The sequence below is a fragment of the Festucalex cinctus genome, chromosome 1, assembly GCF_051991245.1.
Source record: "Festucalex cinctus isolate MCC-2025b chromosome 1, RoL_Fcin_1.0, whole genome shotgun sequence".
NCBI classification, from domain to species: domain Eukaryota; kingdom Metazoa; phylum Chordata; class Actinopteri; order Syngnathiformes; family Syngnathidae; genus Festucalex; species Festucalex cinctus.
Genome location: NC_135411.1, coordinates 6,794,431 through 6,807,893, shown reverse-complemented (window position 1 = coordinate 6,807,893; position 13,463 = coordinate 6,794,431). Strand labels below are relative to the sequence as shown.

Below are 13,463 nucleotides of genomic sequence, written 5' to 3'. Positions count from 1 at the left end.
AGTAATATAATTTTATTAACACTGGAAAATGTAATTAAAGCAGACGAGAATTATGAAACAAAGAGAAGGGCTTTGAAACCAGACACACTGAAAACGGAATAATGTGGGACACATGGAAATAAATGTACAGGTTGTCTTTAATGATTTCTGGTGAAACGCAGTACAGTAATTGTTGATACGGAAAGCAGTTGGGATGAAACCTAACATTTAGCGGGAAACTCGGTTGCCACCCTTGTTTATACCGCTCACACACGGTCAAATATTTTCTACTGTGCAAGGAAATGAAATTTGACAACACTGATTTCCTTCCATTTCCGTAAGCAGCGGTCTTTTGTCAGTAATATGGCCTCCGCGGATTATTCTGTGAAAACAAAACATTTGATTACATTCAGTAATCATCCATATACCTACAGTTTGTTTTTTTTACACACATTTATGGTGTTGTATAGAAACGAGTAGGAGCCAGGTGCATACCAGTGGATTAGGCCGAAAGCGGTAGGCAAGCATCATTCTCTTCCTGAAGGCATCATACTCGTCATCGCTTTTTGCCAGATCCGCCGGACGGTCGACGCCGAAGCCTGCTCCATTCATCGCTGTCGTACCCCTGCGAACGATTACAAAAGCACCTAAATCACGTTCGACAGCCAAGAAGGTATTGAATTATGTACGTCTTCCCCAGTTATGTAAAGAAAAAAAAGTTGTCTTGACAAACGATCACCAGGAACAGGGATTTTAAAAGTAAAGCTTCATAAAGAGTTACTTTCGCTTTGTTTCCTGTAATATAGACAAAACAAACTAAACAAAGTGTCATGTATCCTAACTGACTGTTCTATTCTTTGACATAAAAGGCAAATGAGAAGAAAAAAAAAGGGTGGGGGGGAGTGTTGATTGTTGAGGTCAAAATGCGGTCAAATTGCAGAACTGATCACATTATCCAACCAAGTATTTGATCATTTTTCACTTTCGCATAAAAGTTGTCCTTCTAAGCCCGGGTTTTCACTGGATGCGGTTGCGGTGCGGTTGCGGTGCGGTGCGTCTTGACTGCGTGCTCCGGACGGGTCAATTTTTTTGTCAATCCACACCGGCTCCGCACAGCTGCGGTCCGGCAGCTCCGTCGCCGCCCACTTCCCAACGTGTCTCGCGGGACCGCGCGCGCGCGATCATGTGGCATTTCACAACGACAAACATACAGAATGTCTGTGCTCAACAGAGAAGCAGAAAGAGAGGTGGACTTCTTTTGATTTAACTTTTTCTTCTTCTTCTGCTATGAGATTCCATGCAGCATCCTTTTTTTGGTTGTCCTTGTAAAGTATATTAATAACGAGAGTCGGGTCAGTGCGGGTCCACTCTTTATTTCTGTCTTCCGCGTCCGGCTGCCGCTCAGTACGGCAAGCGAGATGGGCACAACAAGCAATCGCGAACATCAAACTCACAATACATTACAGTCCTTATAAAAAGGATGTGCCGTGTCATATATTATTTTGTGGTTTTCCACCTCCAATATAAACCTCTCCTCGTCCATGTTCGCTGGTGTCTAAACCGTGAATGAGCACATGGCCCGGCAACGCCCACGTCACGTTTTGCTGAAAAGCTTGCGAAATAGGAGCTGGCGAGTATTTTATTCTGAAAGGTAACCGGAAATTTATTTTGAAACTGTGTCGGTCTTCCTGTCCCGCTCGATGTGTTTTGTGCTAGCTTGCCATTTGCCGGAGGCCTACCGCTGCGGCGTCCGGCAAAAATAGAAAATAGGTCTATCCTTGCGGAAGGCTTGCGGCACGCCGCAGGCCTTCCGCAGTCGACACGCAACGCACCCGCAAGCGGTGTAAACGGCACCATGAATGGAATCTAATTGCTTGCGTCGCCGGACCGCACCGCAACCGCACCGCAACCGCGCCGCAACCGCATCCGGTGAAAACCCGGGGTAAGCCGGTTCTTCAAGCAATAACATGCTCAACAGCTAAAATTGAAAAAATAAATACATGAAAACTAATTTAAATGACGTTGGATATGAGATAAAAATGTTTTACAGTGTTCCTTTGTTATCGCGGGTGTTCCCTTCCAAAATCTACCCGCGATAATGGAAATGCGTGTTAACAAAAAAAATTAAAAAATCCGTTATTTAGATATATTTTTTCGTTTGTCTTTTCATTTTTGTATGATTTTTACTTTATTATAGAATAAATGCTTTTTCATTGATAATATATGTTCCTTTTTTCATTTACATTCATTTTTTTCTATTAAAAGTATGTTTTTTTTTATATTTATCACAGTGTACAGCAAAATCACAGTATGAATTTTTTTCATTTATTATGTTTTAGGGATGTTCGATACCACTTTTTTTCAGACCGATACCGATACTCAGACCCTCAGTACTCACCGATACCGATACCAACTGCCGATACCAGTAGTACATTTTGACAAATAAAAAAAATCACTAAAATATATTTTTAAACAAATATATTTCCTTTAATTTTGACCAAAAAAACCCCAGCACAGTCACTCTTCAATAGTCTTAATGCTCACAAAAATGCTCTTTTAGTTTAAGATTCACAATTTTGAAGTATTTCCAAACCGGTGAAGTTTTAGTGAAAAACTGCTGCAAGCTAGCGCCACTTACAGGCAAGGAGGACTCACTTAACGTCTTCCCCCTCTGCCATCGCTCACTTGTACTCGTCTGCGTCACCAGTACTCGAGTACTTGAAAAAAGGCTGGTATCGGCCCCATACCGATACCTGGTATCGGTACTCGCCCATCTCTAGTTTTTTGTTTTGGTATAATTTTTAGTTTATTATGGATGCTTTTTTTTGTTTTTTTTTATATACAACTTTGTTTTGTTTTTAATTAAAAGTAAGTGTTTTTAATGTACTTGTTATAAAGCACAGTATATATATTTTCTATCTCCATAATGCAGTGTCGTGCAGCGACGGGACAGACACCGTTGCAAAGGCCTCGTATTTCCCCGGTTGGACTTAGGGTTCGAGAAATACGGCCGCGCAAACACCAAAAAAAACAAAAAACAAAAAGCATGTAAAAAAAACTAAATAATAAAAATAAATAAATAAATAAATAAATAAGGTACGCTGTAAAAAATCCACGAAACAGTGAAGCCGCGAAAGATGAACCCACGATAAACGAGGGAACACTGTACTAATACATACAGAATGAATCCAATGTGATACCAAAGTGGCATATAATGAAACGAAATGGGTTGTGACACAATCAATATTTTGTTCTCTATTCAGGACGACGTAGTGACGTAACTCAACGAAATGACTGGCTGTGCAACTGTAAAGGTGAATACGCACTTGTTGACGGGAGCCTTGATGCCCTGCCCTTCACTGCCCAGGCCTTCACCTTCCTTCCAGCCCATCTTCATCAGCATGCGGAAACCCAGATTCTCCACCGTCAACTTGAACTCTTTGTATTCAGAGTAATCCGGGTCACGGCCCTCCTGCAAAGCAAGGGACCCAAGATGTGCGTTCATGCCGGTCTTGCTTTTGACCCTTCTCACAAAAAAAAAAAAAAAAAAAAGAGGGCAAATGAAAAGAAGCATGGATGACACGGATGACAAGTGGGGATTTATCAAGTAATAGCTTGTCTCTTCTTTCAATAACTTACGTTGCGCTAGTTCTGCATTGCAGTAGACACTGTGAACTATTAATTTCGTCAACGAAAATTAAACAAAAATAATTTCGTCAACACATATTTTTCACCGGACTAACACTAGACTACAGTAGATTTAAAAAACAACAACACATTACTAAACAATAAGTGGGACTAAATCAGTATGTAATTTTGTCGACGAATGAAGACGAGATGAAAATGTACTTCACTTAATAAAAAAAAACTGGACTAAAATTTATGGACATTTTAGTTCATGAACAAAAACGAGACGAATATTTTCTGATTTATTTATTCATTTTTTTGTAATCTTGTCTCTGCTAATCTGACTGGCAGCTAGCGAGTGCAACATGCACAAACGATTCACGGCAAAAAGAAAAAAAATAAATAAATAACAACATAAATTATAGTTATAACTTATTAATCCACGGCTATAACGTTCCAACAATAATGTTAATCCGACCGCTAACTCATGCTGGCTAACTTACTAGCTCATAGCATGAATATTAGTAGCCACTGACGTTGGTTTTCATCAAAGAGGTGAGAGAAAATTTTGATGTGAAACAGTTTTAAAATAAAAATAGACAGTAGTAAAATGATTGCCCTGACTAAAAACTAGACGGAAAAGTTGACAGCTTTTGTTGACTAAAACTAGACAAATAAAATGTTTTCTTGGACTACAATAAAAACTAAAATGCTAGCTATATAGTCGACTAAAAATGGACTAAATAAAAACAGGATTAGGTTGACTAACTGTGATAAAAACTGAAATTGGACTAAAACAGTCTCAATTTTAAAATGGCGGATAAAATGAACACTACTCTGAACTATTTAATATTAGGTTGTTGTTTTTTTTGTTTTTAAAGAGAGTATATTAAATAATAATATCCTTCCTTGTTATCCATCCATCCAGTTTCTGTACCGCTTGCTCCTCACAAGGGTCGTGGGGGGTGCTGGAGCCTATCCCAGCTGGCTCTGGACAGTAGGCGGGGTACACCCTGAACTGGTTGCCAGCCAATCACAGGGCACACACAGACGACCTTCCTTGTTATTTAACTCTTTGACCGCCAAAAACGTTTAATGACGTATGCTAAAATCCTAATGAATGCTGCCATAAACGTTAATTGACGTTTACTAAGTTCTCTCTCTCTCTCTCTCTCTCTCTCTCTCTCTCTCTCTCTCTCTCTCTCTCTCTCTCTCTCTCTCTCTCTCTCAATGGGCAGTGCAACGTCTTGTGCAGCACTGCCTGCTCATTGGGTTGTGGAATCAAAAACACCCACTAACTATTGCCAGCAGATGGCAGCATTGTATTTTTTTTTCCAATGGGCTCACTGTATATGAAATTACAATGAAACATGACTGATATGATGAAATTAAACATTTTCAAGGATGACGTGAATGATCAAAGCCTTTGTCACATTAAATCTAATTCACAGAGCGTCCAAAAAAATAAATAAATCTAAGTCACTGTTATGCAAAAAATGTATCTTTTCAAGGTCATTCAAATGACATATTTTCAAATGGCGATTACTAAAGAACGGAATAAGGTAGAAACGTTTTTTTTTTTTTTATGTTTATGTAGTCGTAGCGCACAATATCTTGTTTGCCTTGAAAGATGAGTTAAAATGCTCAAAATCGGTTGGCACTGTTGGGGTTTTTTTTTTTGGATAATGTTTGGCAGTCAAAGAGTTAAAGATAATTCCAACAAGAGCCGACCTTGAGTGCTTTGAAAGTCTCCATAAACTTCTCCAGCTCCTCAGGAGGGAGGAAGTCTCCAATGAAGTGTTTCCCTTTGCCCATATCTGTCAGCGACTCCGCCCACTCTGAGGAAATCAGCCACGACAACGCAATCAAAATCATTTGCATTGGAAGCTGCAGATTGAAACGCAAGTAAGCGTTTGTCAGCGGCGTACCTCGCGTCTTCTCCATTTCCATTTTCCGCAGCTGATGCTCCCAGGTGCCAGCCTCCTGGTCCACCTCTTCGTCGCTGTCGTACTCGTGCTGGTGGTCTTTTATGGCCTTGTCCCACATCTGTTGCATCTCGGCCATGGCGCGCTTGTGCTTCATGATCATGTCATACATCTCTTGCATCTGCAAAAGGAGTCGATTCACAGCTCACATGCAATGGTCAGCTGGTCACAAACCAGGTGTGACCTTCTTTCTTTTCCTTGTGGGCTTGAGCTAAACTCATTTATTTTTTTTATTTCCACCTAGTGTGTACCTCTTGTTGCTCCTTTAGCTGTCTTTTCTGGTCTTCAGACAGTTCTGTCACACCAACAAGACCAACGGGCTTCCCCTTCTTATAACCAAGGCCTTGAAGATCTTGAGCTAGAACAGAAGGGACATGACCATAATATTCTTTTTTTATTTTTGTATTTATTTTCACGTATCATATTGTATTTTATTTCTTATTTATTTTATGCATTTATATTAGTGATGTCAAAATTAGTGCATTCATTTTAAGTTAATTTAAAGTTCCTCTAACGCCACTTTTGTTTTTTGTTTTGTTTTTAAATCTCCCCTTACTTGGAATGCATGCACTGGGGGAATTCCAGTCGCAATGCAGCAGACACATCCACGTCAAAAATTAGCAGTTAAAAAAATAAAATAAAATAATAATAAATGCATGTATTTGTGGAGACTGGTGTTGTATTTTCCAATTTTAAAAATGTGCAGAATTTCACAAGTTACTTCATGTCAAAGATTAGATAGCTCTTAATTAGTGCTGTCAAAGTTAAACCATTAACTAATTAATTAATCACAAAAAAAATATCGCATTAATCATTGTATTACCACAGATTAATCACACTATTAATTTTGACCGCAGATGATCCTTTTTAGCCGACAGCGGATGGTTACGTTAAAGTTCGAGTTTGAGCAATAAACATAACTACATGGATTAAAGTAAAGCATTTAATAAATGTTTACATATGCCATAGGTCATTTTTTCCCATTTTAAATTATGCAAATAATTAATTGAGTAGAAAAAGCAGGATGAGCGGGGGAAAAAGCCTTTTTAAATCAGTGATTAATCATGATTAATCAAAATTCTAAGATGTGATTAATCTGATTAAAAAATGTAATCGTTTGACAGCTCTACTCTTAATATGAAAAGAAAAATGCACTGAGCTGTCACCAATGTCTTACAAATGATGCCATCTACTGGCAGATAAATTACCTCAACACAAGTCAATATCACACTTGTTACAAGGGGTCAGATATAATGCTTTAAAAAAAATAAAAAATAAAAAAAAAATAAAAAAAAACCACTGCCTAAACAATCGCAGAGGGTAAACACTTTTTAACAATACACCTGCCTGCGATGTGCAACGCATGACGCCACAAACTGGCAGCTACCGTATCATTGGTGAACCACCCCACCCCACCCCCGCACCCCCCAGTTGCTACAGTTGCTATTTTTGCACTTGTTTACATTTCAATTGTGGAAAAAAAGGTGGCTTAAATAGTGTTGCTGCAATAAAAGTGCTATTATTCTGAAGTATCAATCACAAAGCTATTGTTCATTAATTATTACCAATATCGTCAAAAATGTCGTCACTGCAAATTTCTGTGAAATATCGTGATGTCATTTTTAGGCCATATCACCCACCCCTAATGTGTAGTGTCTGCTCGTCAGATTTTTTTGGAATGGTATAATCATGAAAACGAGGTTCTGCAGTATTTAGCGCAAAATCTGCACATATGAACAGTTCCAGCCATGTACCGTGCACCCGTGTCAAATACCAGAGAGCGATGGCGTGTTGGGGTCTGGCACGCCAAGTTCCTGAGGGGCAACGATGGACGGAACGGGAAGCTCCACTTTGTCATCCTCGGCCCCCCATCTACTCTTCCTCTTGCGCTTGACGGGCGGCGTGGTATCGTCCACCTGTCGCGACGCCGGCGAGAACGCCGTCTGGACTCGTGGAGGAGGAGCAGCCGCTTTCTGCGGCTCGGCCCCGGACTCCGCCGCGGCGCGATACTCCCGCAGCTTCGCCTTGTAGTAACGGTTGGCTGGGTTTTGGTGATCAAATAAAAAACTGGAAGGACACAGTAAAAAGTAGCGCGAGGTTAACGACAAATTGGCTGGTGTAAAAAGTCGTTTTTGAACGACGCCGACCTGAAGGTGGGGTTGTTGCGGTTGCGCTCGATGGCGATGCTTTCCACCTCGGGGCCGCCCTCAGCCACAAACTTGGCCAGCTCCTCGGCCACTTGCTGGGTTTCCGCGTCCACTGGGGGGGAGACTTTAAGCAGTCTATCAGTACTGGGGCTCAAATGACACTACTACTGTACCATACTCAACTGGCATCATACATCACCAGTCTAGAGCTAATGGAGGATAAAACAAGAAGAGGGAGGAGGAGCAACGAGGACAGCACTGGTGAATGGGGAATTGAGTTGACAATGGCAACTAATATACTTTATATTGACACACACCTGCTGCGATTTATACCTGTACTTATTGTTGTCAGTTTTTTCACTATGTTAACGACATCTTTGTAATCTCCCTACCATAAGTTCACAACTTAATTTAGGTCTAAAATCGCTTGTTTAGAAGTTTAAAAAAAATAAAAAGTAGGCGGGGGAGATAGAAAATGTTAAACTTGGCTAAATTTGTCCATCCTTTAGTTAGCAGGCTACTTTCTGGTTTATGGATAATGATGATGATGATGATGATGAGATCACAAACTGAGCTTTAATTGTATGAGTTACAGCATTGAGATAAATTCGTCAAAACAAAAAAAAAAAGTAGGTTATGTGTCTTTTTTTTGTAATCTAGGAAACATGACATGATAGGTGTACAACTACTTGCAAGCATAGCAATAAATATGAAACTAAATGAGAACTGTGTTTTTATCAACAACAAAAAATAAATAAAAAATTTGTCAAGCGACGGCTCAAATCTACAAAAATAAGTCAAGGTCAAGTCAAGGTACCAGTAAATTAAAAAGTACCTGGTGCAATAAAATGCATTGTATATGACAGTAATGATAATGTATCATCATAAGAGCAAACTTGTATGTTAAATTGAGCTATAACGTTCTCAACCTAACGGCAACTGACAGTGTAATATATTTTAGCCCAGGGGTGTCAAACATTTTAATTCAGGGGCCACTTCCACCCAAGTTTGATCCCAAGTGGGTAAGACCAGCATGTCCGTAGCCTAATAAACTATAAAATGATGACAGGTCACAAATATTTCAATCTCTTTTTTTCTTTTATGACACACATTCTGCAGAGCAATTTGAATTTTGAGCATAAAATGTTTTCATCTTGAGTCAAAGCCATTATATCAGAATGCCATTTAACTCATTTGCTCCCAATAACGTGTGAATATGTTTTTTTTTATGTTTTAAGTGTCCCAAAGACATATTTATACTTTTTTTTTTTTTTTTTATGCTATAGCATGCAGAAGGCTTTGATGCAGCCTCTCAACCGCAAAGAACGGTTGCAGAAATGGTAGTTATTACACAAACGGCCAGTAGGTGGCAGCAGAGCAAAGGAGATCAACCAGGGCCATGTAAAAAAAAAAAGCTCAATTACTTACAATTTTAAATAGATTTGTGAAAACTGATGAAACTTAGCTCTCTTCTAATGCTAATTGCTGTAAAACGGAAACAGATAGAAGCATATTTTTTTTCCTGATAAAAGAAGAGACTTCAACCTTTCTTTTGATAGGTTCCATGCTTTTATAGCAATAGAACACAATATTCTGTGGGCCTTGCAAAATCAGTCAAAATCCTGTAAAACAGCCGGGAGCGAACGGGATTGCGAAATGTGAAAATGGCGGCGAGTGAATGAGTTAAACGGCCATCAGTGTAGAAAATTAGCAACAACAGTTCATTTTGGTGGAAAAACAGCAGGTTTTTGTTTTTTTTGTTCTGATTGGCCCAACTGACGGCCCAGTTCTGGCTCACGGGCCATATGTTTTCACACCCCTGAGTGCAAATTTCAGCTTCTACAATGAAGGAATCGGCGCTGCCATAAGACCTCGCCTTACCATTAACTGGCGTGTTATCGGGCGCTGGAGCGTTCCTTCTTAATTCGGCAACTCTCTTTTTGTAGTATAGATACTCCATACTGTTTCTATCGTTCAAAAATCTGGGGGGGAAAAAAACAAACACAGGAGATGAAAAAGTTTATGAGTTCAAATAAAAGTGGAGGAGAGGATGTGTCCTTCAGACTTACGAGAAAACGGGATCGTCCTTGTAGTCCTCCTTGGCCATCCTCTCCAGCTCGGGTCCCCCCTCCGCCACAAATGAGGCCAGCTTGTTGATAATCAGTCTGGTGTCTGGGTCCTCTGGGGGAGAAACTTTAAGCAGGCTATCAGTACATGAAACTCTTTGGTCACGTGTGACAAAATGGCAGTCTTGAGCCACGGCACAGGGGATGACCCCAACATTTGTCCGAGCCATTTTGTGGTGCAGAGCTCCGTTTACCTTTCATATTTAAGAATTCTGCGAAATCGATCTCTTCCTCCTCATCATCGTCATCTGGGGAGCAAAACACACTTGGCCTCTGGCTGAGAACTGGACTCTTCTTGGACTGCGAGTAGCTCTTAAACTGGCTGAGCATGCTGCCGACGCCAGGACGTTTGCCTACGAAGATGTTTTTTCTTTGCAACGCGTTTCCTCCGGGGGCCGATGATTGACTTTTGGTGTCACTGGGGGGACCTAGACAAAACATTAATTTAAAAAATGCAAATTAATAAAAACAAAAAAAAAAGGTACAGCAACAACAGTTATCGCCTAAACACTATTTGTGCAGCTAAAGGATATTTTTTAATGATCCCATCGAATAATTTTGAAAAAAAAAAAAAAAAAAAAAAAAAAGCATTAATAATCAACAAAAAGGTGCATGTGAGGTGCAAGTATTTTTTACTTCGATAGTATTCCTATATAAAGTACCTCGAGTCCAGTAGTGAAACAATACCATAAGCAAAAACTTAAAACATCAGTAAAAAAAATAAATAAAATAAAATAAAATAAAATAAAATAAAATAAAATAAAATAAAATAAAATAAAATAAAATAAAATTAAATTAAATTAAATTAAATAGTGGAATAATAGCTCACACCACAACAACTAGATCAAATTCTTTAGGTTTGTGATAATTACTGTATAGATACTAATTAGAATACTTTTATTAATGAAACCATATATTTTGAACATTTTTAAACACAGAACAAAGCGAATATATTTTTTACAATATGTTTAATTACTACTAGGGGTGTGAATTGCCTGGTACCTGACGATTCGATTCGCATCACGATTCATAGGTCACGATTCGATTTGATACCGATTAATCCCGATACGAATTCATGTCGATTGTTGCGATTTTTTTTTAATTCAAATTTAGAAAATACTAACCAGTAAACATGTATAGTGTAAGATTTGAATGAAATTGTATTATTTATCTGAAACTTCAGTCTTTTAGAGGTTGTAATCTGTTTCATGTTTAAACAGCATTGAAATAAAATATTAAGACGAACTGTTCCATTAATTTCATGCTTAAGGTGTGAATCCTAAGACGTTTTGTTGAATATTTTTCCATCAAATATGGATGTTTAAAAATCGATTTGGCCGCCTATTGAATCGATTCGAGAATTGTGCGATGTAATATCGCGATATATTGTCGAATCGATTTTTTTAACACCCCTAATTACTACTGATACTTTTATATATGTATTGTGAAGTAACGTACAAAATTAAATTAAATCAAGTCTTTGGGCAGTATAAAATCTCACTAAATACTCCATTTAACTTTTGACATTCCAAGCACTAGATTGGAAGATCAAAGCCTAGAGATTTGTTTGGGTATTATAACATAAGATGGACCTTTGAATGTAATTAAGTACTGTAATATAGTAAAGTGATTTCACCCCATCATTCCTCTTTATATATGCCAGCTTCTATAGATTTATAGTAGGGGTGTGAATTGCCTCGTACCTGACGATTCGATTCGTATCACGATTCACAGGTCACGATTCGATTCGATACCGATTAATCCCGATACGAATTTCTAAGTCGATTGTTGCGATTTTTTTTCATTCAAATTTAGAAAATACTAATCAGTAAGCTTGTAGAGTGTAAGATTTATATGAAAATGTATTATTTATTTATCTGAAATTTCAGTCTTATAGAGGTTGTAATCTGTTTCATGTTTAAACAGCATTAAAATAAAATATTAAGGCTTAATGTTCCGTTCATATAACATTCGTCCATGCTTAAGGTGTGAATCCTAAAAAAAAATAAAAAAAAAATAAAAAATCGATTTTGCCTATTATTGAATCGATTTGAGAATCGCGCGATGTAGTATCGCGATATATCGCCGAATCGGTTTTTTTTAACACCCCTAATTTATAGAATGCCCACATTGTTTAGATTTCTATAGTTATATTTAATGCATTGTTGGAGTTTTTTTCTGAGTTTGAAATGTCTTACTGTCTAAATATATTCACTTAAAACACAAATCATACGGGAACAGCTTGCAGTACTAACCAGAAGTGCTGTTAGGTTTCTGCTTCTGCATCATCATGAACTGCTGTAAGAAGCTGCCATCATTTACAAACTTGTTGGAGGAGGGTCCTTGCATAGTGGGAGAACTATTGGGATCACAAGAGGAGACATTCTTAACTTACCTTACAATCAATAAAACAGAATGGGTATGTAAGCTGACATTAATGCAATTTAACAAACACAATTTCTGATTGCTAAAGGCTAACACTACATGAGTATGTAACTTACCTTGCAGGCAGACATTTATTTGGGGTTTGTGCATGAATTTTGGCTTGCTCCGCCAATTTGGCTTCAATTTCCTTCTTTTTCTCGGCTATTAGTTGCTCTTGGCGGATAATATTCATGTTCATCTTCTGTTTCTGTGGTTGTGCGTTCTTGTTTTTCCATCCTCCTCTCCCTGAAAGGGCAAGATGACAAGCAACATTAGGAATCTTTTACAGACGTTCCCACGTTGGTACGTCAACGTGTTATTATTTCGGAAGATGAATAACACAATGTGTGCGTTAATTTCATGGTATGAACTAACGATTATGCTCGCACGCTGAGTCGTATGCTAGTTACGACGTTCAAGGCTGTAGTCGTTTCGGCTACATGATGCTAACTGACGCCGGATGCTAATATTCATTGAAACTGCGGGCAAATATAGAATAATTAAACGAAACAGTGTGAATGTACCTGTATCACTAGACTCCATTGTCGTAGGAGAAAAGGAATGTAATTTTACAAACGATGTCAACAGGCATACACAAATGTTGTATCGATGCTACTGAGGCTACTTCACACTTGCTAACTTGAGAGCGTAAACAAGAGCACTACTTCCGGTATTCTTTTTTTTCCCTCCCGAAATAAAAGCTAGCACGAAGTATGTACTTCAATGAGTTGCGCATTTATTTTATTTTTTAAAGTATTTTTTGTTTGTTTGTTTTTTAAATTGAACAAGATACATAGAAGTATAGCTTTTGTCAAAGTCAAATACAAAATATCAAGTACATTTCAAAATAGACAAATAAATAATAGGGCTTTTCAGATAGATTATATTCATCAATTATACAATACTTTTCGTAAATCTGAGGGCTTTTTAAGAAAGATACAAACGTATTGTGAAAACAGAAAACAAATGGGTTTAAAAAAATCAAAATGATGTTACATTTATGTCGGGAAAAAAGTACCCAGGACAAGAACAGTATTTACCAAATAGTCATTATTAGTATTGCACATAATAAGACCAAAAAAATACTTTCTAGACCAAAAAAAAAAAATACTAGAAAACTTGAGGGTGAAGCCAGGTCATAAAGCGTTCATAAGGCACCTGCCGGATGTGCACTT

General features: G+C 38.1%; 1 protein-coding gene across 3 annotated transcripts; it reads right to left on the bottom strand.

The window, feature by feature from the left end:
• Positions 1-119: 119 nt before the first annotated feature.
• Positions 120-13,460, bottom strand: sugp1 (SURP and G patch domain containing 1). Of its 3 annotated transcripts, none has more exons than XM_077513505.1 (14): positions 13,329-13,460; positions 12,366-12,534; positions 12,120-12,223; positions 10,059-10,292; positions 9,808-9,931; positions 9,620-9,720; positions 7,739-7,862; positions 7,366-7,658; positions 5,843-5,949; positions 5,535-5,712; positions 5,338-5,444; positions 3,306-3,451; positions 475-604; positions 120-361 (listed from the first exon to the last, which is right to left on the bottom strand). In XM_077513505.1, exons 2-14 carry the CDS (start codon positions 12,485-12,487, stop codon positions 335-337), a joined length of 1,797 nt encoding a protein of 598 aa, XP_077369631.1. In that variant the 5' UTR covers positions 12,488-12,534; positions 13,329-13,460; the 3' UTR covers positions 120-334. The 3 variants fall into 3 exon arrangements, with proteins under 3 accessions (XP_077369631.1, XP_077369613.1, XP_077369623.1); XM_077513487.1 differs by lacking the exon at positions 13,329-13,460 and adding an exon at positions 12,813-12,979; XM_077513497.1 differs by lacking the exon at positions 13,329-13,460 and adding an exon at positions 12,813-12,979 and having other exon boundaries at positions 7,739-7,850.
• Positions 13,461-13,463: the final 3 nt, after the last annotated feature.

Bases quoted from the DNA above. Each gene is read 5' to 3' on its own strand.
- sugp1 (XM_077513487.1), bottom strand. The intron at 9,721-9,807 runs GTAAGTCTGAAG...TTTCCCCCCCAG, and splicing joins AAGGACGATCCCGTTTTCTC to ATTTTTGAACGATAGAAACA. The intron at 5,713-5,842 runs GTACACACTAGG...CTCCTTTTGCAG, and splicing joins AGCTAAAGGAGCAACAAGAG to ATGCAAGAGATGTATGACAT.